Source organism: Centruroides vittatus, unplaced genomic scaffold (assembly GCF_030686945.1).
Source record: "Centruroides vittatus isolate TY-2023 unplaced genomic scaffold, ASM3068694v2 scaffold_435, whole genome shotgun sequence".
NCBI classification, from domain to species: domain Eukaryota; kingdom Metazoa; phylum Arthropoda; class Arachnida; order Scorpiones; family Buthidae; genus Centruroides; species Centruroides vittatus.
Window position 1 is genome coordinate 2,168,829 of NW_027122708.1, and position 26,911 is coordinate 2,195,739.

The 26,911-nt window shown below is 31.7% G+C and overlaps 1 protein-coding gene across 2 annotated transcripts in view; it reads left to right on the forward strand.

Annotated features, from left to right (window-relative positions):
- Positions 1–16,044, forward strand: part of LOC136989035 (diacylglycerol kinase delta) — a 134,785-nt gene extending 118,741 nt beyond the window's left edge. For both annotated transcript variants that reach the window (XM_067287083.1, XM_067287082.1), the window contains 5 exons: positions 1,143–1,257; positions 4,893–4,988; positions 11,524–11,640; positions 11,883–12,197; positions 13,724–16,044. In XM_067287083.1, the coding sequence (XP_067143184.1) occupies positions 1,143–1,257; positions 4,893–4,988; positions 11,524–11,640; positions 11,883–12,197; positions 13,724–13,819 (739 nt within the window). In that variant the 3' untranslated portion in view covers positions 13,820–16,044. The remainder of the gene's footprint in view (positions 1–1,142; positions 1,258–4,892; positions 4,989–11,523; positions 11,641–11,882; positions 12,198–13,723) is intronic.
- The last annotated feature ends 10,867 nt before the right edge of the window (positions 16,045–26,911 follow it).

Here is a 26,911-nt window from a genome sequence, read left to right on the forward strand (position 1 = left end):
GACAAAACATTCTGTGGTCAAGTTAGGACTATCATTTTAAATGAATATAATTATATTCATTATCAAATTTACTTTATAAAAACTAGAGCAAGATTTTATATTCTATTAACATAGCAATTAACTTGTCGTGTCTTAATTGTCAACAAGACTGACTGACTACTCATCAAAAATGATTGAAAAAGTTCAAACTAAAGATAACAATAATAGTAATAAGTAGTGAAATAAACTCAAAAAAAATTAAATAGAAAAGATTTTAATGTCAGTGACATCTATTGACATGAGTTAGAGGCAATTTCTTGTTCTATTCATTATAAAGAGCTAATGAATAATCATTGATTAACTCTCTATTCATCACAGAGAACCAATTAATAGGACAAAATTGACAGCTGCTTCTAAGCAGTTCTCTGACAATTGTGAGGAGAATTATCAAAAATTTATGAACTTTTAAGATGCAAGTTCAGGCAGGAGTGCTTAATTATCAATTAAAACATGGATTGATGTAAACAGGAGGAAACTAAAGGCAAGGCATATTTGTGTGAGTCTTCAGTGGTTTGGGGGAAAATTACAATGACAGATGAATAGGTGTAGCATGTAAAGAATTTTTAATGTTTTCTGCCTATTCTTGGTGACTATACAAAAGAAAAACTTTTTGATGAGTTTGTAATTGCAAGTTAAAATTGGCAGATAACTCATGGGTTAATTTTGAAATAAAAACAAACATCTTATAAATAGAGATATTTTCTGAAAATATGCAATATATAAAAATAAAAAACATTTTAAAATTATTTATAAATAAATATGTTCTATATATTCTTCCTGGAAGGATGTCTAGAATCATCCAGGAAGAATACAAATTAAAATTAAGTAACTTACAGAAGTAGGTTACTTAATTTGTAGGTTAAGTACCTATTTTGAACATATAGATACAATGTAAACCAATGTAAATTGAAAACATTCTTTTTGATTTCATAAATTATTAATTGAAATTTTAATAATTTGGTGTGAAGATTAAATTGATAAATAATAATTTTGTTACAAACAAAACTGTTTAAATCATTGTAAAACAATATTAATTTTTAAATTGATGCTTTGTTCTTAAAAATTTTTCTAAAAGTTTTAAGCTGATTCATTTTCTTTTACAGGGTAAAGGCTGCCTCAATTTCTTATCCTTTAATCGAGCAAGAATTATTTATGTTAGCATCTCGTGCTTCATGTTTCATTGATGCTCTATTTCCTGGTGGTCATTTAACTGAAGGGGTATATATCTTTTTTTCTTTTTCAAAAATAAACAGTATATAAAAACAGTTTTGAAATATAAAATAAATCATTTTAATTTGAAATGAAATTATCCACAAAAAAATAACTGTAAAATCAGCTAAACCATCAGAATTAATTATACTAAATTTAATAGAATTATATAATTATGTTAGTTATATTTCAAACTCAGAAAGAACTGTGAAATAATTATTTTATATTATTGATATAACTAAAATATATCAGATAAGAGTATTTCAGTAAATATTTCAAAACTGTAAATGCATATTTATATTTCTAGCTATAATTAAGTTTCATAATACTGATATAAAATAAAAATTTATTAATGATTTTTAAGTTAAATATAAACATTAACCAATACAATACTTTAATAATTGAGCTAATCTTTACTTAATTGTTGTTATTTTATTATTATTATTTGCTATATAATTTAAATGAAAAAGAAATGGTCTATAACATATTCTATTCATGGAACACTTCAATTAAAAAAAAAAAATTTAAAAATGTGCAAACAATAAATATTATAGATAAATCCAACAGAAAATCAAGCAGACATATCTGGATGTAAAAGTCAATGAAAAATTTATAAGATAAAATGTGATCAAGCAATGATTAAAAATTGTAAAAAGTTGGTAGTAAATAATAATTTAACTTTGCCAAGACATTTATTTCTGTATTCATATATGTATAAGCTGCATTTTAATTTTCAAAAAGAAGTTTGGTGTAATAAATTATTCAACCTTTTGTTTACTATGGGAAGTATTGAAAAATATTGTATGAACTCAAAAGAGAGAATTATCTTGTTTCCCGGACCCATTCTGCTACCTTTAGAGGACATATCCATGGGGTATGGAAATGCCATTGATTGTTTATTTCTTCGTATTGTTGTGTGTCACGTGTCTTAAATCTGAGCAAGTTTTATAACTTGAAATTTGCCATATATGCAGAAGTAAATGTCAAGAAAGCAGTAGGGAGAAGAGATGATGTCAATAAGAAAATTGTTTGTTGGTAGATTCAAGAAAAGATCACCCTTGAGAAGACTTTGGCAAAAAATTGACAAGCATTTTGGGGAATGAAAGCCAAGTATCCTCATGGAAACTGATCTCATCAAGTTTGTCCATAAAATGAAGGCAAACAGAAATTCTCTCATTTTACGGACATTTTATGAACACAAACTGTTAATTTTATGAACAGAAGCATTTCAACTGACAGAATGTCAATTGCAATGCTTCAGTTCTAGTACATAACCTTGCAGGAGATTGATTCAGTGAAGCAATTTATGGCTCAATATGATATTGTCATATAGTGAAGAATATTAACAGCATAACAACTTCCAGAAACACACTATCATGTGAACCTTGCTTGATGTTATGATAAAAATAAACAGCAAGGTAAAATGAATTAATAAAAACAATTTAATTACAAGGGATTTTGACATTCATGTTACAAACAGTCCTTTTCCCAATAAAAAGATATTTTATATGTAGAATAACCTAACCAATAATGGCATATATTCACCTAAGTTAGTACTAAGAAGAGTTGTAAACAGGAAAATAAGAACAAGGTGGTTGCAATGTGTTCTGACAATTATTGATATAAGAATTCAGCTATGAGTCACAGAGGATATTCCTTTGTACAGTCAAGTTTACAAATTATTCTTTTACAGCTTCACTGGGATGAAAAATAAAAGTTCATCATTTTCAATCTTTGATGCATACATAGACTTTGAACTAACAGACTTTAAAACAGCACTATACAGTGCAAGTTCTATATCACTTTTGTCCCAACTAGAACATTGTCCATACTTAATACACCTTATGCACACTCTTACCATTCTTTCCTACTTGTCTTCTTTCTCTGTATTCTCCATTCATTCTCCCAACTCCAATTTCAACCAATCCTAATCCAATGGAAACCTGTGCTACTTCTGAGTCTGTTGTTTTAGAGGAAAGTTGAAGAAAAGACAATGGCTGAAAGGCCACAATTACACTGAGAAAATAGCATGAGTACAGCCTGGGAGCCAACAGTAATGCTGATGAAATTCCTCTGTTTTTCAGTGTATCAGGAGAAACAACAGTAAACAAGGCAGACAAAAATACAATGCAAGTGTGAATAACAAAAGCAAAAAAGCAGCAATGTATCATCTCTCTAGTCATCACTGCTGATGGAATCAAGCTACCATTATATGTGAGTTTTAAATGAAAAATACTTATGAAGAAGAAATTATTGGAGTGAATTTTGGTATGTGTGAAAGAAAACAGCTGAATAATAAAATAACTATCAGCATATTCATGTGAGTTTGGTGTTTGGCGTGCTCTTGAGTCAGCATTCTATATTGTTCAAATTCCTGTCAAAACTGTCAATCAGGACAGTTTCTGAGTCAAGTTTCAAAAGGAAATTGCAAGTGGAAAAATGTGACATGGTGGTAATATCTGGAGATGTGATTGCTATGGAAAACGCTCTTTTCAAGCATACCTAGAGCAGATGTATCACACATTCTTCAAAAATGACACCTAGCAGATGCTTTCTTAAAGCATCATTGTATCAAATGTGCAAGTGGATGTATCAATACTCGTAGAAATGGTGCCCCAAAGTATTAAAATAACATCAGTATTTAATGCACTGGATGAAAGTGAAGACAATTCCATGTGACATGAATCTCTTTTGGACCTTGACAATAATGACAAAAGCAGCAAAAATGAGGACTTTTATTAACAATCAATAATTTTTCATGCAATATATATCATTATCTCTGTGATCGGTCTGCTAGAAGCATGGGATATCTTGGCAAAATCTGCTGTAGCTATAGCTTCTGTAGGGGCACCTCTTTCTGCAGCATCACACATCAGACAATTATCGCTACAAGAGCATTTCTTGTGCCAAAGTTTGTTTTCATACAGTACGGAATCTGCTTTTTCTATTTTATTGCATTTGATGCAACAAACTAAAAACTTTTGGTCATAACATTTCATGCAATATATATCACCATTACTTTGATTGGTCTGCTACAAGCATGGCATTTCTTTGGCACAAGAAATGCTCTTGTAGCGATAATTGTTAGATGTGTGATGTTGCAGAAAGAGGTGCACCTACAGAAGCTATAGCTACACCAGATTTTGCCAAGAAATGCCATGCTTGTAGCAGATTGATCACAGAGATGGTGATATATATTGCATGAAATGTTATGATTAAAAGTATTTTGTTTGTTGCATCAAATGCAATAATTTTTCATCATCATAGGAGTAGAAGCACTTCTTACACCTATATATGCATATATGGTACTGTACATATCAATTATTACCAATAACAGAAAAATGTGTTTTAATTTTTAAACAGTTTAGTTTTTTGAAGCTGCATTGGGATGCAGCTTATATTTCAAATATAAATATAAGCTGTATATAAATAAAATTCGCAAATAATTAAGCGCAAATATAAATAATATTTCAAATATTACTCAAATATAAGCTGCATTGGGATGCAGCTTATATTTGAGTAATATTTTCAGGAAAAAGTGCAACCTATGCATGTGTAAATATAGTTTTTTAATTTATATCTTTGAGTATTATATAAATTCTTTTATTCACTATAATTTTGTTTTTTTTGTTGTTTTATTACAGCCTCATGTTCGTCAGCATCTAACAGAACTGGTAGCAAATGTCCGTCAGCTTTATCAAGAAACTTCTAATTTTTTAAGAGATAAAACAGATGAAATTGTAAGTCATATTTTTAAAATTTTATTAAATTTTTTATTACGGGAAATCCTTGTTAATTCAAATTTGGATAATTTGAAATCCTGTTAGTTCATAACTGTACTTTTGTTGCGGCCAGGGATATAGAGAATTCGGTTAATTCAAAGTGAAAATTCTGTCTGAACTGTGATATGCATATATTAACTCGGTCATTTAGATCGAAGTGGCTTCATGCTATAAAAGAACAGTAGATCAAGAACAACTCTATCTGGTCAACATGACTGCTTTTACAGTAACACATTTCTGGGTGTCACCTTAAATATGGACTACCCCTTTTTCTCTTATTTCATAATATATGGCTGGGTTTTGGGATTGTAAGATTAGGCTACGAGTAGCAGATTGAGATATTTGTAGGGCTTTAAGCTTTTACATTTGGGCAACTTACTACTTTTTGGCCACTTTAAAAATAATTTGGTCTACATTTTGAGTAATTCTGCTGTACTTTTTATAAAACTTATCTGGCAACCTGTGAGGTTCACACCGGACACATGCTATTTACTTGTAGTTTATTTATATTATTATTAATTATTAATTAACAAAAATAGCATTCTGTATAAGTAGCCATATTCTGTTTGCTTAATAAATTCAAAGTATGTTAAAATATGAAAATAATTGTACAATATGTACTTATATTTTAGAAAATACAAGGGAAGCAGCACTTCCACAGCTTTCATGGACTGCACGCCACTGATTAAATACATTATTCATTAAAACGAAAAAGTATAAAAGTTCTTCGAAAGAATTTGTTTTCAAAGAACCTTTTCTTTTGTGTGTTTTGTTAATTGCTTCTGACACAATAATTAACAATGCTATGGTAAGCTGTTCCAAAAGATTTCCTTTTCCTATGTTGGAAATACATTATTTCTCATAAGTCTTAACTATATTTATATATATTTTACTAATTTACAAAAACAAAAAACAATATCTGCCAAATCATATGTTTGCTAAGCATGAAAAAATTTTAAATTTTCTGTTGCTTACTGGACTATTTTCCATTATGAATTGCCCAGCTGACGTACCAGTTTGCATGTGGCTACAAGCATTCCTTTGAGGTATTGCAATTTCACTTTTGAGGAATGTAGGATTAAAAGTTAACCATAAAATCAGAAGTCATAAAGGACATCAAAATTTGTGGAAAGAACCTTGTTACATCTCTCTTGCTAAAATGTATTTTGAATTTGGCTTTTAAAATTTTAATAGCTACTTTATACATATCAAGTTTTATTCTATAAATTTTAAAATGCTCTAATGGATGTCTGAAAAATCTGCATAAATTTGTGTAATGTGGTTTTTACCTTGATAAAAAGAAAACTCTGTGAAATAAATAGTCATTTGAAAGGTGATGGAAAAACTGTACATTATCTTTTATTTTTGTAATTTTACAAGTCTCCATGGTTCATTTGACATCAGATATGTTGTACAAGACTTTGGTTTACATTTTTCAGACAGTACATTATGTGATTGATCAGCTGATCAATTGCATACAGTATGTTCTATAGAGATAATCCTTGTTTTTGTCTTTTACCTCTTTTCATAAATGGCTGCCTTGAGAATTGCCCAAAAATCCTCAATTGGCCTAATTTCTGGTGTTAGATCGCGCGAGTGCATGGCCAACGAAAGGACAGGAAATACGATTAAAACAAAACTTTGTCTTTTTTTCTATAAAAATAAAAATAATTTTAACAAAACACTTTTCCCCTTCTCACGTTATGATATGCAGGATTCTTTTAGGACTCCAACTCGGAACCTCGCACACGTGTAGACGAAGGAGGGGGTAGACAAAGAGAAAACACGTGGTATCACACAAAAGAAACACGACTCAATGATAATGAGTTACAATGAAATATTATCTGAAATATTATAAACTAAGACTAAAAACTAACTTATAAACTATAGAGAGGAAAAAGAAAAGATAAATAGATATATAGAAGTATAAGGAGGAAAGTATAGGGGGTACCCAGGATAATGATATGTCTTCGGGTCGGGGAATTATGTTCAAGTTGCTGGCTACTATATTTCTTCTTTTCCAGTCAATAATCCGAGGATATTCAAAGAGTTCCTTGCACTCGGTCTTGGCACATGGAGTTCTTTCTTTTCTCTCGCAGACGATCCCAGTCCTATCTCCGTTCTGCTGAACGAACCATTCGGATTCTCTGCCGCAGTCTGCTCTGTCTCAGCTCCTTACCAAAAATGACCATTACTCCCGTTCTACGTGCCTCAGGGTCTTTTCACTCTATTTGTCTTTCCCCTTAATTCCTGGAACAGGACTGCCCCACCCGCAAGGAAAGTGAAAAATCGAAAGATCTAGAAATAGGGGAAATAAAGAACAAAGAATTGAGGAATTAATGTTAGGCTTATGACTATCGCGCATATCGCACATGTTGAAAAGGAAATAGTTGTGCTTTTCAACAAGAACATCTACTTGCAAAGGCAAGGAGTTCCTATGGGCTCCCCGCTATCTGCAGTCTTAGCTGAGCTCATTATGAGAGAAATCGAGCGTAGAATCTTCCACTCCCCTCTTGCCGTCAGTTATCCGTCACTGTATCTGCGCTATGTCGACGATATCTTAATAATATGGGAGAATACAGAGGAGGAATTTTTCAAATTTGTGCAGCAACTAGCAAGCATATACCCCACGATCAGTTTCACCTGGGAGAAAGAGCAGGATGAATCAATAACATTCTTGGATTTGTGCATAAAAAAGTCGGTTGAGGAGCCGCAGTTTGCAGTTCATCACAAATCTAACGAGTTACCGTCTATTATCCCAGCAGATGCTTTCCAACCGTCGAAATATATCAATGCCGCCATTGCTGCACTTGTTAGAAGGGCGCTATTACTTCTGTCGACGCAGATAGCAATAAAAAGTGAATTAGACATCGTCAGACTAGTGGTATCTTGTGCAGGATTCACGCGTGGCAAATACGAGCATGTACTCCGCAAGGTAAAGGAGTCCCTATTCCCACGTACCACGCTGCACAAAAAAGAAAAAACATCCACGATTCAGATTCCATTGCTGTATCTTGGACCACCCTCTATACGTGTCAGTCGCATCTTTCGGCGGTACAACTACAATCTACCTATAACCCCTCTACCAAACCTACGTAGGTGCATCTGTAATGATTGTGACAAGCTAACTACTTTAGAAAAATCAGGCGTCTACGCAATACACCTAGAAAATCCGGAAACGGGAGCTAGCACAAGATACATAGGAGCAACAACAAGAATGCTCGCCTCCTGTCTAGCAGAGCATCAGGATGATGTAGCAAAAGGAAAATATACCACAGAGCTCGCTAAAAAAGTTCTCGAGCAAGGCTACAACCCCGTGGTCCAGAACGGAAATAATAAAGTGTTGCAGCAATCGAAGGCTTGTACTCATCTGGGAAGCGCTTCTCATAGCCACTACGGAAGCATGTAATATCCCCACTCTAGATCTACCCGGAGTGTGGTAGCATTATATCGGCACTTAAACAACGAAACGCGCCTAACATCGTATCGCCATCGTGGTGTCAGTTCCACGCATGCGCCGCCCGCACCATAGATTTATGATTTTCGAACATGCCAACATCTTTTTTGCGCGTTCGTAACGGAATTACCGGATGCCTGTTTTTGAATTCAAAAATTCTGTTCTCCTTAGAACATTCTGCACGTTCGTTTTTTAAAATAATTCGTTTCACCTGAAGACGACGATTATAAACTCGTCGAAAGTGCTTGTGATAATAAAAAAAGAAATAGTTTAACGCCGAAGTTAGTGAAGTTTCTCTACCAGAACCCAGTTAAAACTTGGCGTGAGTTACCAAATTTATTTTACTTGATGTTTTGAGATCAATAAATCCAAAAAATTGATACCCAGGATATGTGTGTGTATTGGTGTCTATCTCATGATATGATAAAGGTTAAGAAACAAAATTTGGCACAGTAACTTGTACATAACAGGTATTGGTGCTATTAAATTTTGGTAGTTAAAGGTTGAGGGGAGAATGTGTCATATGGACTTAATGAAAATTTTACTCATCATTAATATTTACAATAATATTTTTAGAAATACAACTCATTCCTACCCTTGAAATTAAGGTTTTTCTGACTTTTTATGATCATTTTTATATTATTATCTCATAACAGATGGTACCACAAAAAATTTTAACTTGCTATAGGGTTACCAACCGTGTCATTTTTGCCTGGAGAGTCCAGTTTTGGTGACATTTATCCAGTCTCCAGTTTTACTAGTAATTTCACCAGGAATATCAATGTTTTACTTATTATTCTTTAATATTAAAATTTAAAATTGGTTTGTTAATTATTCTGTAACATTCACATTATTCCTCATATTTCCAGATTGAAAACTTTTGTTGAAAATTTGCATACGAAATCATCATTACGATAAGCGCTGAATTATTAAAATTAAAAACTATTACATAATAGTAGTTTATCCTGTTATTAATCCACAACTGTAAAATTATATGGCTTCAGAACGGTGAAAAAGCCATTTCGGATTCTGGTATATTTTCTTATTAAAGATTGCATGTGAAAAACAATTAAATTACCGATTTTTACTGGTCTATTTAGCTATTTTGAAGTGAATATTGTAATAAATTCTAGGCTGCCAAAACTTGAAATTGTAAATGGCAACAGTCTTCTAGTGTCTTGCAACTGTCTTGATAGAATGATAATATTCTTCGTAATGTCTTTTGTCCTTTCTTCCTTTCGCGCCGTCACCAACAGTTATAATTGTAATGCTTCTTTATTTCTTATTTTAAGAAATAAAAAGCATTACAATTATACTTACTATATAAAATAATGTTGAATTGTTAACTGTGTAATACTATATATAAATATATATACTGTACTCGTATATGATACAATATTTTATTTATTCAACAATTATATTAACTGTTTATTTTGGGGGCAATTCTCCAGGCCAGTAGTTGGCAAATGTTGGCAACCCTAACTTGCTAATGTGTCCTAACAATGTTAATGTGTCTTAGTGTTTCTTAAACATGCATAACTTTCCCAGAAAAATGTGATGTTTATTTGTTGAAGGTAATCTAGTATGGTTCTGGTGTAGTGGAAACTTGCTTTATCTGGCCAGAAGATATTTTCTGCCTGAGAATAGTTCTTTCAAATATAAAAAAATGAGGCAATGTCATACACTCACTTAAATATCACTGGGCATTGATAGCAAAACTTGATTTTCTGGTTAAAACTTGACTCAATCCTTTTGATCCCATTGCAATCCAAACCAAAACTTTGCCCTCAAATCTCTTTTTTTCTTGGAAAACTTTACGTTGGTATGTGTAGAGGATATATCATTGAATGTGAGAGGACAAAGTAAGATTCATTATCTAAAATTCAGAGAACTTTTGAAAAGTTCTTCAAAGTTGCAGTAGCCTACTGCATTTCATCTTTGTGTGTCCATTAGATATTGAAAGAAATAGACAATGTGTTTTTTTTGTTTTCAAAGCCTCATGAAGACAACTACATGAAATTTTCAGTTTCAAGGCTAAAAATTGAATTGAAATCTTGTTGTTGTCTTCAAAGACACTCTTCAATCCTTCCAATTTGGCTTTCATTAGAATTTTCACTTTTCTATCAGACCTGTTTCTTCTCTGTGGTGGTAATCTATTCTTGAAATTATTACAGAATGCAATATATATTATTCATTTTAAAATTCCTTTATTTGCAAAATAGTTTAAATAAAACATTATGGTAAACTTTAGGAAAAAAGTTGTACACTTTTATACATAAAGCATCTTTCATTATCATTTTGAAAGAAGTAGAAAGTAAAATTCTGAAAAAGATTCTAGGATGTTCTACAGCATTCCACACACTTTCAAATTATAGCACATGTAGTATAATTAAAAATGGTTAATGTTACCCTAGGTATACAAAATGGCGGCTCGTCTCTGACTCCAGCATACAGAAGCGTGGAAACAGTGGAGACACGTTTTCTAAACCTAACCTATTCTAATAATTTAGTTGCTAATAATTATGATAATTTATTAGAATAGGTTAGGTTTAGAAAATGTGCATCCCCACTGTTTCCTCGCTTCTGTATGCTGGAGTCAGAGACGAGCCGCCATTTTGTCTACCTAGGGTAACATTAACCTTAAAAATTCTTGTCCATTAGTTACAGCCTGAGATACTTTTTGTGGATTTGTTCTGGACACCCATTATAACTAAGTTGCAAGAACTTGTCAAACAAGTATTCTGTTCACCTAAAGATGATGACTTATTGAAAGTATTTTGTTATATTTTTATGTTCAGTATTAAATAAATATGAGTAAGTAATATTGTTTTTAGTGTTAAAATGTAAGTACGTTTTATAACTTTTTACTCCAAAATAATGAAAAATATGTTTAAATAAAAATTAATTTCCTCCACTTGTTTGAAATGAGAAGGAATTTAAATGCTTAGATAAAAAAAGTTTTGATTTACATTTATAATGGAATATTTAAAAATGAAAATGAATGAATTAATGCTAAATTTTTTTTTCAACTAACAGCAATTAAGACCAGATTTAGAAGAACGTTTTAACACAGTTTTAAATCAAGCAGAATTGGAATTGAAAAAGTGTATTGAATCACAAGGAATTATTTATTTTCATCAGTCTGAAGAAGAAGTAAGTCAATATTTGAAGAATTTATAATTTTACTAAAAAAGAATTAAATTTTGAAAATAATGCATGAAAATTTACAAATTGGGAATTTATGGCAATTTGTTTATCAATCCAATTTTACTACTTAGAAATATTACTAAAATTACTTACAATTGCATGTGATGCATGGAAATAACCCTTGATCCTAATTTATCTAATAAATTTTTGAAAAAAATATGAATCTGTCTTCTTACCTCAACTCACAGCAAGAACAGAAACGTCATTATCGAAGCCTATTCAGATTGAAATTCAAGAAACAATCAAAAACTTATAAAGTCGGTTCATCGGCACAAAGCAGCAAAAGTGGAATTTCAAAGCATGGAGGTGGCTTTTGCGAAGGATCGGGATGCGGAACGCCAACAGAACAGAGAATTAATATCTTATCCTCCATATCGTCTTGGGGTACGGAAGAAGTTGCATTATGGTTGGAAAATATCCAAATGGCAGAATATAAAGAAAATTTTATAAAGCACGATATACGAGGATCTGAATTGCTACATTTGGAAAGACGAGATCTAAAGGTAAGGATACCAATGACATCAAGTTTAATTTTAAGAGTTCTCTATATGCAATTTTTTTGTATCATCGACCAGAATTTTATACACAGTTTTGGAATTTTAAATTTTATATGATATATATATTTCATAGAAATTTATTAATAAATGAATCAGTTATTTCATAAATAGAACCTTATAAATTATGTATCAGTAAAAGCAGATTGATGAATATTTTCTAATTTATTAAAGTAATAATGCTTGTCAAAAAATTTGGCAGTATCAAATGTTATAATTCTTACAAATTCAGGCAAACTGTTGCATATGGAAAAATACCTAGAAATCAGTGTGATTTAAATTCTTTAATGGAATGATCAAGCTTTCTAAAATCAATATAAATTTTTATTGGTTTTATATCAGTGCAGCAAAATCCATGAAAGTTAGAATTGCATGGGACTCAATAAACTTTCTGGCTTAAGCAGGTTCCAGTCTACCTAACAGTAAGATAAAAACAAGAAAATGGTCACTGCTTCAAAACACGAGTATACTTTTTTCACTTTTATACCCACTTAACATTTTGTTTTATTCAAAAACTCAAATATTAATATTTTTGTGTTAAAAATGCCACATTTTTATAATTTTGAGGGAAAAGTTTGAGAAAAGGGAAAAAATTTCCATTCCATTCTTGACTGTCAACTTCCTTTGGCAAGATGTTATCACAATTTTTGTTGATCATCTGGTAGCTTGACTCATCAATGTATCCTGTCATATGATAAAAATTCTAAACCCCGATTGGAGGGGATTTAAGGATATGAGGGGCTAACACACTTGTCTCAAAGCAGACTCTCCCATAGAAGCCGGCAAACCAGGCTCCCATCCGTCGTTCCTCTCCCAGCCCACCTCCATCTCCAGTCCACTCTGAAAGCAACTCCCTGCATATACAGACATTGGTCAACTAGAGGTATTATATAATGAATTGTAAACTCTCTCTCTTGGTATTTAGAGGTGTATGTAGTTAGATATCGATATAGAGATATGGTATTCCTTTATTTTATTCATTAAACTTTTGTTTGTTAATTATTAACCAGGGCTTGGGTCAGATTTACTATAGGCAGGACTCCTATTGACAAACCTACTCATGATAAGACCCTCTTAAATACTCGTCCACTTGATGGTCATCCACTGATAGTTGATTGGGTCTCACTGGTCCGAAGCCACTACAAGGGTGATTCGAGCACTAGTCTCTCTCCAGCGGACTCTCACATATGCAATTACACGCTTCTAATAACAGTTTGTGTATAAATGTTCAACATTGAGAATTAAGATAAAAGTGACTTTGCAACTAAGGCTTGGAATGCTATTTGTTATTCCATTCATAAATTAAATAGCATTTACATATGTTTATACTAAATTCAAAATATCAATGCTATTCATTCTTCATTAAATAGACAATTTTAAACATTTATTCACTGAAGATGAACAGTTTATAAATATATTTTTATAAGAAAAATTTGTTAAGAAATTTATTGACTATCTTACTTTATAAATTTCAGGAACTTGGAGTAACAAAAGTGGGACACATCAAAAGATTACTTCAGGCCATTCGAGACATTACTTCTAATGGCGGAAAAAGACTTTGCTCGACCTGAACGACCTTCATTTTATTTCTTTTGCGTTCTGCGCGGCGGCGCCTAACATTCCACACAGATCGTAATACAAATATAATTGTCACAGACAATCTACTATCGCATTAGAAAATATTTAAAAATTTCATAATTTTTAAATGACTGTTTTGAAATTCAAACATTTTCATAATTTATAGTTTTAACTTTTTTATGATATATATATATATATATATATATATATATATAAAAATGTGAGTAATGGGAATTTTGAATATTTAATTTAAAGATTTATTTATATCAGCAATTATTGTGCCAATATAGATATATACTTATATTTATTTTTATTCGTTTTGGAAAAAATACGACTCGTCTTGGTACAATAAAATAAATCCAATAACAGTACAACACTGTGACTTATATTCCATTAAATGTATCACTTAGTGATTTTAAGAATTATTAGTAATGTAAATAACGTGTTTGTTAACATCACTACAAACAAAAGGGTCCAAAGAAATGTATAATAATGTGGAGTTTCACAATTTTGGAGATGCGTGCATAAGCTCTCTATGCAATATCCATTATCGAAATCTACTTTTATAATTACTCATTCTTCCCGTTAGTTTAACAGTTCAACAAGGTGCTCACTTTATACGGTTTCTAAATATCTTATATTTTAATTGTATACAACATATAAAATTTGTATGCTTCAGGATATATTGATGTAATATTTAAAATTACTTAAACTGTTTTTCATCATTAAAAAAAATATATAATAATTTTATTTCGGTTTGAATGTTAGATGATATATTGTGGATCTTAACATAAAATTGTATAAATATAGCCAAATATATATAGAATTTCTTTTTTAATCTCGATGTAACATATTACTATGTTTAGGATTAGATCTTTTACAAACTTTACACAATTCGCTTTTAAGTTATAACAGTTAATAGGGTCATGTGATAAATGCTTAAAAACTCGACTTATTTTGATGCAATACAAATGGACGACAATTAACAATTTAATAAATTATTGATATAAAATCATTAAAAAATTCTTTGGGGCGAATGTCAAATTGCGCATCTTTGTCGTGCTAATATTATATCGATAATAAGATTGCTTTCTGAGCATTTACAAATTTACGATCGCTAATGCAAGTTTTGTAAATATGTGTAATTAGGTGCTGCATTTTTCAAATATCATATTTATGTATGAAAAAATACAATTTTTATGCTTAATTCAATTTTTGTTTTGAAAATTGCAATTGTCTAAGTGATAGAATTCGATGCCTATTTGTGCGTGTTGAATGTCGTACGATTGTCACGTTAGTCACACGAGTTTGTTTTTCACTTGTTATTAAGACAATCATCGTAAATATTTTGATGTTAAAAAAAAAATATATCAAATTGTGATCAAAGTTTGAGTTGTTTATCCCTCCATGTATCATACATTCCCCTATAAATATTTACAGTATGCAAAATATTTTCACTGCAGCTATTTAAATGTAGAACACGACCTTCTTCCATAGATGCAAATACAAAATCGAGCGTATTGCATCCCATTCCTCGAGAATTCTGCGTGTAAATAATTTTTGTCCGTCGGACGCGAAGTCCGCGTCATTTTGGCACGTTCGTACGTCCAACCTGAAGCCGCTCGGAAAAATTGCAAATAACCCATTGCGTAAAAAATTTAAAAATCTCCGCGAACTCGTGTGTATCATATGTACGTCGATAATTTTAACTCGTTAACGATAGATTTTTGTGGTTATTGTAATAGAAATTTTCTATGAATTTTATTCATTTTCTACAGTCTAAATATAATATGTTTTGAAATTTCTATATATTATTCTTAATGCCATCTCTCCATCTCAGGGCAAAACGTAAAAATACTCAAATGTAAGAAACTTAACGATTGAAGTTTTATTTGGAAATACTCTGTCAAATTTCATCCGTTTTCAAACAGAACTCATCTATTGTACATTTATTTTAAATTGTTTCCAATGGTACTGATATTACTAATATTAATTTTTTAATCTTTAACCAGAATTCATAAAATGATGAATATTCCAAAAGATTTGGATAGTACATTCATATTCTGAAGTAGTCTTATTAATTTATATTTATATATTTTTCAACATCTTGTACATTCAAACTTTAAAATAAATCTGTCAATCCATCTGTTTAAATTTGTAATTTGTGATAATTTATCTTTGTAAATAATATTATGTTTAATAAACATTAATATTAACATTGTTTGTAAATTTTATTACAGCTAAAATGTTTTAAGTTAATTTTAAATCCAGTTGAGGACGGAATACTCAAACTCTCAACCTTTTTAGGTACGAGTACCAAAATTGCCAAATTATGATGCCAAATTTTTGGGAGCATATTATTATTTAGTGCAGGGATGGGCAACCCGCGGCCCTCGGGCCGCATGCGGCCTGCAGTAATATTTTTTGCGGCCCGCATGGCGTAAAACGTGAATAAATATATCAATTTCCCAGCTTAATGATATATTCAACAAAAATTCAAACATTATTTTCTACAACTTATATTTGTGAAAAGTTTTTTTCGCAATGAATTTAGTAAAAATTAAAACAAGAAACCGGCTAACAGCTACATCGAAACTAATTTAAAACTAGCAGTGACTGATATTTAACCAAATATTTCTGATATATTACGTTTAGATCAGTGCCAGAAGCTATATTAAGTATACCTATGCTAATTTATAATTATATATGAATAAAGAATTGTGATTTACCGACAGTTCCCCCCTCTTTTCTCTTGTGTGTGGCCCGCGTCAGTTCAAAAGTTTTGAAATGCGGCCCTTACGTAGAAAAAGGTTGCCATCCCTGATTTAGTGTCTTTATATGAAAAGGTTCTCTTGATACTTATCAAAAGCCACACTTTAGAGACCTAAAAAATTCTTTATGAAACATATAAAAATGCTGTATTAAACGTTATTTCATAATTTATGATTTTGTGAGTATTATTTAAATCAAAGACGAGCAACCTTTTCTGGATGATGGACACGAGAGAACTTTGTGGGCTTCTGACGGACTGCACGAGAACCGACATACCTGTAATGGCCATACACTAAATATTAATATTAAAATGATATGCAAACAAGAATAAACTATATATCTCTAATCTCTTCATTGGTCAAGTTTAGTTTGAATATTCTTTGTCACAAATATCAGCATAATTAGATTGCATAATGTCACAAGACATAAAATGGGAAAATAAAATCACGTTGCCAATGCCCTCGGAGCCACATATTAGGTATTAGGATCTTGCAAGCCATATGTGGCCAGAGGGTCATGGGTTGCTTGCGACCGACTTAAACCATAAAAACCAGTATAAACTGTAATATATCACAGAATTTCAGTCATTTGGCACTTGCAAATATTTCACATTTTAACAATTGTGCAATTTAATCATCACTCGGAATTTAAAACACTTTGTACTTCAGTAGCCAGACTAGATCTTGAACACACCACATCCCAATTAGTTTTATACATATTATCTGTAAATAAACATAAGTGTTGTTATGTCACATCAAAACTGTAAGCCTCATGCTTACACTGAGAGGAACACTTGATAAAACACATGGCATTCAATACTGCAAATGTGGTTTCTCCGTAAAATCTGTTTCTTTAGTGTGTCCCTATATTTCATTCAGATTTGGCTCTTCTTTTCTGAATACCAAGAAACGGACTAGCAAATACATCAATATCATCTTTGAAAATACAGTCAAACCTGTCTATAATGGAACCTGTATATGGCCATTAACAGAAGATTTCTTCGGTCCCTTGAATTTTCTGCAAAAATCAAATTATTAACCTGTATACAGTGGAATCTGTCTGAGGCAGAAACGGAAAGGAAAACTGGGCCATATAACAGAAAATTCAGTATCCTTAACCACACCCAACAAAAAGTTTTTTGTGTATTTTTAACAGCTGCTTTTAATGTTTTGTAAAGGATTTAATGCCATACAAAGAGTGAAAAATACTCTTAGTGTGTATGGGAAAGATGCTCCTAAATGTCAGATGTGTCAAATGTGGTTTTGAAAATTTCATTTGGGAAATTTTGAACTAAAGGATACAAAACATACAAGTTGCCCAAAAGCTGTTGACAAAGAGAAATTGTGGGAAGAAATGTTAACAGTCAACAAATAACAATGTGTGAATTTGCAATAAATCTTAGTGTCACAGACATATATTACTGAAACACTTCATCCACTTGAAATGGTTGTAAAACACAATGATTGTATTCTGGACACATTAAATGAAAGAAAATGAACTGGATGGAGTATAATTTTCTGATGAAAGTAGGTAGCTCTAAAGGTTTCAGTTTAGTTTCTGTGGAAGATTGGCCGATGCGGTAAAGATGGCAGCCTACGACTCTGGGGGACCCGGGATCGAATCCGATTCGGGTCGAATAATCCCCAGGAATTTTTCGGGGGTGGTCCGTTCGGATATGTCGGGCCCCGTCCTCACCACCCGGTCGCCCCATTGTGGGCCTGGCCGAACCCATAATGGGCCCTACTAAAAGAGGCCTCTAGTGCCACAGGGACACATTAAATGAAAGAAAATGAACTGGATGGAGTATAATTTTCTGATGAAAGTAGGTAGCTCTAAGGTTTCAGTTTATTTTTAAATTAGTTATTCATTTTTGATATAGAAAACTTTTTGCAGATGGCAAAATTAAAGTTAAAATAAAAATATTGGTTATTAACGAAAAATTTGTTTTAGTGGGTAGTGATTGTTCGGTCGAATATTGAGGTACCACCGAATTAATCCTTAGATGCTACCACATTAATCAAGGGATACCTGTAGTAGGTAACCTGCATATAGCAGAAACCTGTCTGCTAGGGAAGAATTGCTCGGTCCCATGGGATTCCATTATAGACAGGTTTGACTACTTTTAAGGTACTTAAAGTCATTTACATAGTCACAATGTTTACCCTCCAATATAATGCTTTGATCAATAAATCCTACTTCTTAAAGCAATGTGTGTTGGAGTGATAGTCTGCAAACAATTCCTTGTGAGGCTGTAATGTAAAACTTCAAACACACCATCCTTACCTCCTGAACTACATTGTCAGCTTTTCCTTTCAAGAATTCTTCAGACTCAGGCTCAAAATATACTGAGCTTAATAAAGTGATTCTTTCTAGGTTTTCGACGAATTCAACCTTAATGAAATCCAAACACAGTTGTTTCAAAATCAACTTTCATTTTTCACCTAACTGATGAACAAGGAATAAGAACAGTTTCCGACTGAAAAAGAGAATTGAACCTGTTAAAATAATCCAAAGCAAATTTTAAAATTTTGCAGGTTTTTGCATCTCTTCAACTTTGAGCACATCTATCATCTGTTAAAGCCCAACAAAAATGTTTCCAACACATCCCACTGTTGAAAGATTTGATCACACAATGATGGTAGGAAAGTCACCTAAGTTTTGCTATCTTCAACATCTTTTGTCTATGAAATCCATATATTTCCTGAACCTCCCCTAATTCTGCACATTACCTTTAGACTATAGGCAGTGTATGACAACATAAAGGATTGCACAAGTTCTGGATTTATAAGTAGTTCTTCATATCAGGGATGGAGAGTCTGAGTTGGGAGTCAAAACGTTTTATGTGATTCAATTTAAAAAAATACTGACTCAAGAGTCGTGTTTTTCCACCAACAACCCCATCCCTGCTTCATATGCTTTTGAAGCAATAACTATGGCAAACACAATGCATTGCAATGAGATTGGGGAGCATACAAGGAGTTATTCTGCCTGATCTTCACACTTGTAGGATCTGTTGCAATACCTAGATTTGATACAGGGATTCCCTTTATCAGCGATGTTAAGTTTCAAGACAGTCTCCAGACAAGACTTGTGTTTTAATAATGTCTCAATCTCGTCTCCATCTTATGAAGTAACTTAGTGTCTCAGTCTTACTAGCAGTGGCTTGTATTGGTCCTCATTCCTTTTTACTAATTATTTGGCAACAATAACAATATGCTCTTTGATAATTTTCCTAAAATAAAAGTTATCTTAAAATATTTAAAATTAAGTATAATAATGAGTATATAAAACATTTTTTATAAAGATTACAAATATTTGCAAATGTATAAAACTGAAATAATAGCAAAATTAAGTGCTGTAGGAATGGATTTTTTGTTGATCTGGCCAGTGATATAACTTAAAGTTAGTGGGGCCAGAAGTAAATGATTATGAGTACTCTCCCTGTACTGAGATCTGAAATCTCAGAATAAATTTTCATGTATAGCTATACAGAAAATTTGTAGTGGACTAGGTGGAAATTGGAATGCCTATTTTTATTTAAATGTTTTACAAAAAGTAAAAATTGATTGAACAATTGCAAATTTTAAAAAGAATATAAAATTAAATAATCTTATTTTATTGGAGACTGGAGTAACTGGAACATTCACTCATCATTTCTGTCACCTCTTTTGTTGACAAACTACATGTATCTTTGGATTTTCCAACAAAAAAGTTCAAAGATACTATCTGACATATCTAGCTTCTTTGCATGATCATGCTCAATGGAAATTGGAATCAGGCTGGAAAATCTTTTTTCAGACATAAAAAAAATTCTTCAGATAAGTTTTAATGACATAAAGAAAAAGCACTTATAACCAGCAACTGCTGGTGACAAAGTATTGGATCTTGCACCTTGATCCTGAAAGTTAGGGACTTTATCATCATTGCCCTTGTGGCTGTACACCATATTGTCTGCTTTTGTCTTTTGTTCTTCTTACAATTTTCCCTGTTCTTTGTTTTTTCCACCCTCTAGAACTTTCTAATCTCCTTAATTCTTCCTTTCTTGGAGGTGAGGGGCCACTTCCTGGAATCACCAGCATAATGAATATGAGGTTATTTGAGGGCATATGAGGCAAAGGGAAGTCACTTTTTGAGCTGGTTCTTGAAGAGAGAGGATGAAAAAGAAGAGATGTAAAGTCGTCCAGTACCCAAGAGATGGGTGAAGAGTGAGAACCTGGACCAAAGTTAGTGTGTTAGAGTCAACATTCAACTTGATGAGTTGCGAGTTTCAAATGAGCAACCGACAATTTGGATAAAATAAAAACCCTCTTGGACGGAGAAAAGAAGGAAATGTGAATTGTGTGCAAGGAGTTTCCATGTGGCCCCTCACAACACCAGAAAGACATTCATATGACCCAGGTAGCTTGTTCTATCCTATCCACCATCTTTGCTACTTCTTGCCCTTCATCTCTAATTTTCCTTTCTTAGTGTAAGTTTAGTATTAAGGATTAGTGATAAGAAATTCTTTCTGTAATAAGTATTCTTGATTTTTGTACAGATTAGTATTATCGTGATTTTGATATGTTGTCATCATAATTTTTGTGTAATTGTCCCTCCAACAATCATGTTTAGGGTGACTGCTGGATAAACCATCCTAGAGTTGGAATCTATTGATTGTACCTGTATATATTACTTCATGCAATAATAAATTAAATTTTCTACCATCTACTGCATGTATCTTTTTTTGAATGATGTTTGCTTTAGTTACTTAATGAGACCCCTTTCTCGAATATCACACCCTTTTCTGAAACACATTTTTTGAAAGCTTCAGAATTTTTAACTTCAACTGTTGAATAATTGATTGCATCAATAGAAATGCTATAATTGCTCATTACAAAGAACACCACTCCCATCAAAATACTTTATCGAAACACTGTTTAATTGCACTAATGTCCATGTTTCCCTTGATTATCCCAGAAAATGTGTGTACTTTTTCAGTTTTTTCTATTTGTCATCATTTTCTATCTTAGCAATAACATTCTTAATTAATGATGAACAGTTTTTCCTGCACAATTCTCTTAATATTTTTGAATTATTGATTACTCTTTTTATAACAAGAATTAAGTAATCAGTCACTGAGAATGCTATATTGTATTCTGCAACAAAACCTAAAAGGATCACTTCTGCTTCATCTGTGGGAATTTTGGTATGAATGTGTTTGAAATACAGCAGTTGCAAAGCAAGACTTCTATGTTTTCTTGAGGCTTTCTGGAAGAGGAATGCTTTTATACTTCACTTTTTCCTCCATTCAAAGTACAATTACAAACATTACTAATGTCATCTGAAACTGGAAGAACCATTCAGAAAAGCCATAATTGATTAACCAATTTGATTTGAAAGACTTTGGGAAAGATTTTGCTTTTTCTGACTGCTCAACTTCATTCCTCATAGCTCACTTCTTCATTGTCGAAGCCATGGTTCAATTGAATGCCCAAAGAAACACAACTACCCTGAAATAAACAAACAAGAAAAAAAGTTTACTCAAAATAATTACGATGAATTGATGATTCAGATGGAGGAATACACAAGGAATGGAGAAATGCATACAGGGAGCATGATGTGGTGAAACAGTTCTCTCACATGTCAGACACAGCATTCATAAATTCAAATTAATTATACAATATGTCAAACTTCATAAATATACTAATCACAATCAATGGATAACATTTTTAAGCTATATAAAATGAAATGTAACAATAAAGCTTTGAAATCTCTGACCAAAAAAATAAATACTGTATTTTATATCATTCTTATTTATAATAATTTTCATGGGAAAAATTTATGATAGCAATATTTTTCCAAAACTTTGATAAATACTTTTTTCACATGCTGTAAAGCACAACTCTTATTGAGTTTTCCTAGCAAATGTTTTTAGTTAAATCTTGTTGAAATACTATCCCAACATAAATGAATTAAAAATAGAAAATGATTATAAACTGTTTGAACTATTCAAATAAATATTAAGATTATCAAATTTATGTTTGCTATTTTTAATTTAAGGAAATATTCTGATCATTTAATGTAAAATTAAGTGTATGTTAAAAAGCTATTTATTCAATGAAATTGATTTTGATGGAGTAAATAGTAATTTTTCATTGTAACAAAATGAGTAAGGTAGAATGTAATATTTAAAGATATACATGAGTGGCCAAAAAATTAGAGACACCCTCTAATAATGAGTTGGTCCACCTTTAGCTCTGATCACAGCAGATATTCTTCTTGGCATAGACTCAATAAGTTGCTGATACCATTGCTGAGGAACATTGACCCATGCTGACATAATGGCAGCTCTAAGTTGGGTCAGATTGGATGGTGGCATTTCCAAGCTTTGAAGTAATTTTTTGACTCGATCTCACAAATGTTCCATAGGATTGAGGTCAGAGGACTGAGCTGGCCATGGAAGCAGGTTAAACTCTGATTGATGTTCCTCAAACCAATTTAAGACCAATCGAGCACAGTGACAAGGTTCATTGTCCTGCTGAAAGTGACCATCTCCATCAGGGAACATTACAGCCATAAACGAGTGTACGTGATTGGCAATGATGTTGAGGTAAGTTGTGCTATTCAGAGATACGTCCACAAATAATACGTCAAGGGACCCAGTGTACTCCAGGAAAACATTCCCAACACCAAAATTCCACTGCCACCAGCCTGAAGAGTTGTCATTTGGCAGGAGGGGGTCCATGAATTTGTGCTGTTTGTGCCATATTCTGATCCTGCCATCTGCATTATGGAGCAGGAAATGAGATTCGTTGGACCAGGCTACTTTTTCCAGTCCTCAAGTGACCAATTTTGTCATTCCTGGGGCCACAACAGGTGCCTTTTCCTATTTTTCTGTGATACCAAAGGCAACTTTTGATGGTCTCCTGCTACCAAAGCCCATCCTTTGCAAAGTCTGTCTTGTGCATTGGGATATGCTTTGTGATGCACCTGCATTGAATTCAGCTGTAATTTGTCGTGTTGTTGCCCTTCTGTTGCTGCAGACTATGCCTTTCACCTCTCTCGTTCACTAGCCTTTTTCGATCAGAATTGTCCTTATCGCTTGAAGTTTTTTTTCTCAATTGCCACTATCTAAACACCTGAGATACTGTTGGGTGAGAAAATCTTAAAAGAGTCATTGTTTCAGAGATGCTGGCACCAGCTCTTCTTGGACCGATGATCATTTCTCATTCGAAGTCACTTAAATCTTTCATCTTACCCATTTTGACATTAACTTCCATAATAACTAAGTCATCTGAAGCTGAGAGTTCCTTATATAAGCAACTCTGCATTGTTATGTCACTCTACAACACTGTTGGACTAATTTACTTTCAAATAAGGGATGTCTCTAATTTTGTGGCCACTCAGTGTATATTCTCATATTATTAACAGAATACAGCAAATACAAATCTATATCAGTATAAATTTATATTTTATTCAAAAAATGAACATTTTCAAATTATGAAACAGTTTCTTAAAATTACTGAATTTAAAATTAGCTATTTCAAATTTATTTTAATTTATTTATTAAAAAATTACCATGTTTCTGTGCATATAACTATGCTCTTATATATATATGAGCAGCTATTATAGATGGGACAAAATTGGCATTATATTCCTCAAAGTGCATTAAAAAACAAAATCACTATTTTTATAGTATCAGAAGGAATTTTTTTATTTTGACTTTTTATTTTTAATAATGGTTACCACAGGGATGTCACTGAATAGTTACTGTATTAGTACATTTACATTTACATTTAATTTATATTGACACAGCAGTGTAGTGGTGCTCTTTTATGCAAGGTATGTTCTTATAAGTGAAGCAGCCAAACATAATTTCAAAAGTGCAAAAACAAGTGATTTTCACATATTAAATTGTTGCAAATTAAATGGACAATTTTTACTTCTGTTTTTGAACATTTATTAATTTAATTTAAAATTTACATATTCAATCAAAAATTGTCTCCATCAACATTAATACGCTTTTCCCAATGCAACAGAAATGTATTAATGGAGAAGCCAAAAAGTCATTAAATGTAATTTTTATTGTGTTCTCTTCCTTGAAGACTTTCCTTGCCAAAAAACTGTCCAAATGTATTAAAAAAAGTGATAGTCTGTTGGCAAAAAGTCTGGAGAATAAGATGGATGGGAAAGAATTTCATTTGAATACTTTCATTTTTGTGACAAATAACTAAAGAACTGCAGACCTCCATATGATTCTTCCCGGGGACCCGGTGCGGACCGCACCCCCTAGCTACGCCACTGGGTTGAATAATGTCCAGTATGTTCAACCTTTCTGCGATTTCCTGTCAGGTGATGTTCTGATTCAATGATGTTCTTCAATTCCGATTTTGAGATTTTTATTCCTGGAATGATATTTTTTGAACCAATGCCTGGTGGCCTGCTCATTCAAAGAACCTTCACCATAAGTTTTATTGGTATTTCGGTTGCTTCGGCTGCATTATGCCCCTACTTAAATTGAATAATTTTCTTTTTCAAATATATATTTTTTTTTCCATGCCATCAGAAAAAGTACTCTTAAACATGTGGAACTCACAATATAAATGAGATGATATTTTTAAATTCACATATTATGTGTGCGCTCTTCCAATTGCAAACATACAGCACTGCTCACATGGAAAAAACTACAAGGCTGGAAAGTTTAAATTTTAAAAAACAGTGATTTCATTTGCAACAACCCAATATAAGAGCATGCTCTTATTTGTGCAGAAATATGGTATATTAGTAAAAAACATGTATATAAAATTATTATGTTCAATTATTTATAAGAAATTAATACAATTGAAGAATTTTTGTTGTCCTTTTAAATTTTCTGTTTTGATTCTTTATTGTATTGATATTTAAATTCCTATATTCAGAAAAGTTAATGAATAGAAAATTAAAAACTTTTCCTATTGAATAGCGTTATATAAATTCTGTTCAAATAGCAAAATGACAATAACTTTAATAAATTTTATACTAAAAATAGAAAACATTATTGTTATAGAATTAACATTTCATTCTATTATACTATTAATTGATAATTATAATTCTTCATTATTTTGTTTTTCCTTTTAGTGCTTTAATATGAATTTTTTTTATTATAATTATATCTGTTCACATGATAGATATAATTTTATTGAAATAATGCTATTAGATGCTAATGAGATTAATCATATGCATTACTTATTTATTTTTCTTTATGATTTTTTATCAGAATGTAATCAAAGTATGCTGCAATTATGATATTGATGATAATAAAACACTATTTGAAGTGTGCAATGCCATAATGTTGTAAATGCCAAAAAACAAACTTTTCTGGAGAGAGAAAAAACACTTTTTCTAATGAACAAACTTTAATCAAATGCTATAAAAATTATTTTAACAATTTACACTTTGAAATAAAACATTGGGTTTAATTTCAAACACCTAAGTATGATAGTAAGGAAAGAAAAAAAGTTTAAAAACAGGGTTAGAGCCATAACGTTGTAAATGCCAAAATTGTTCAAGTGCATAAAGTTGTAAATGCCAAAAACAATTGCAATCATAAAATTAATGTTTCTACAGCTGAAAAACAGTTTTGAATACCAAAAACTTACATTTAAATTATTAAACACAATTTACAAATTCAATATCAATTTTAACATTAAAAACTGACAATAATCTATTAGTGACTGCTTCCTGGCTTCAACAATGTCGGGCCCACAATTTTGGTACTTGAACTGGGCTGTAATCTTTATCAATTGTAATATGATTATGATAAATAAAGGAAAATATAAACAATAAGGTATTAATTTAGTGTAAGAAAAGTTAAAATGTATTTAAAAACTTCAAATTTGAAAGATTAATGGAAGTCCGAATATCATTTTGAAATATCAAATAATAAAATGATACAGGTTAACTATTAATAAACCGGCATTCAGTTATCCGGTTCTGCATAAAAAAACTCACTGCATTACAAATTGGAGTAACAAAATGATGTAAATGTAAACCGAAACATTTTACGCGCCAAAAGTCACATGGCTTGCACTTTGGCGCTTAAAACGTATGGTTTGCACATAAATTCATCTTCAAAATATAGCCACTTAGAGCGCCACTATCGTCACAATATTTTTTTGTAGGAAAAAACATTGCATTTAAAATTCATTTCTTCAATAATACGTATTTTGAGAAAAATGGCATTTACAACCTTATGGCATTGCACGCTTCATTTCTAATAAATTTTAATGTTACAAAATAAAAATGTTAATAAATTTCATTAACATTTTGATAATAAATCCAAAATGTTAATGAAA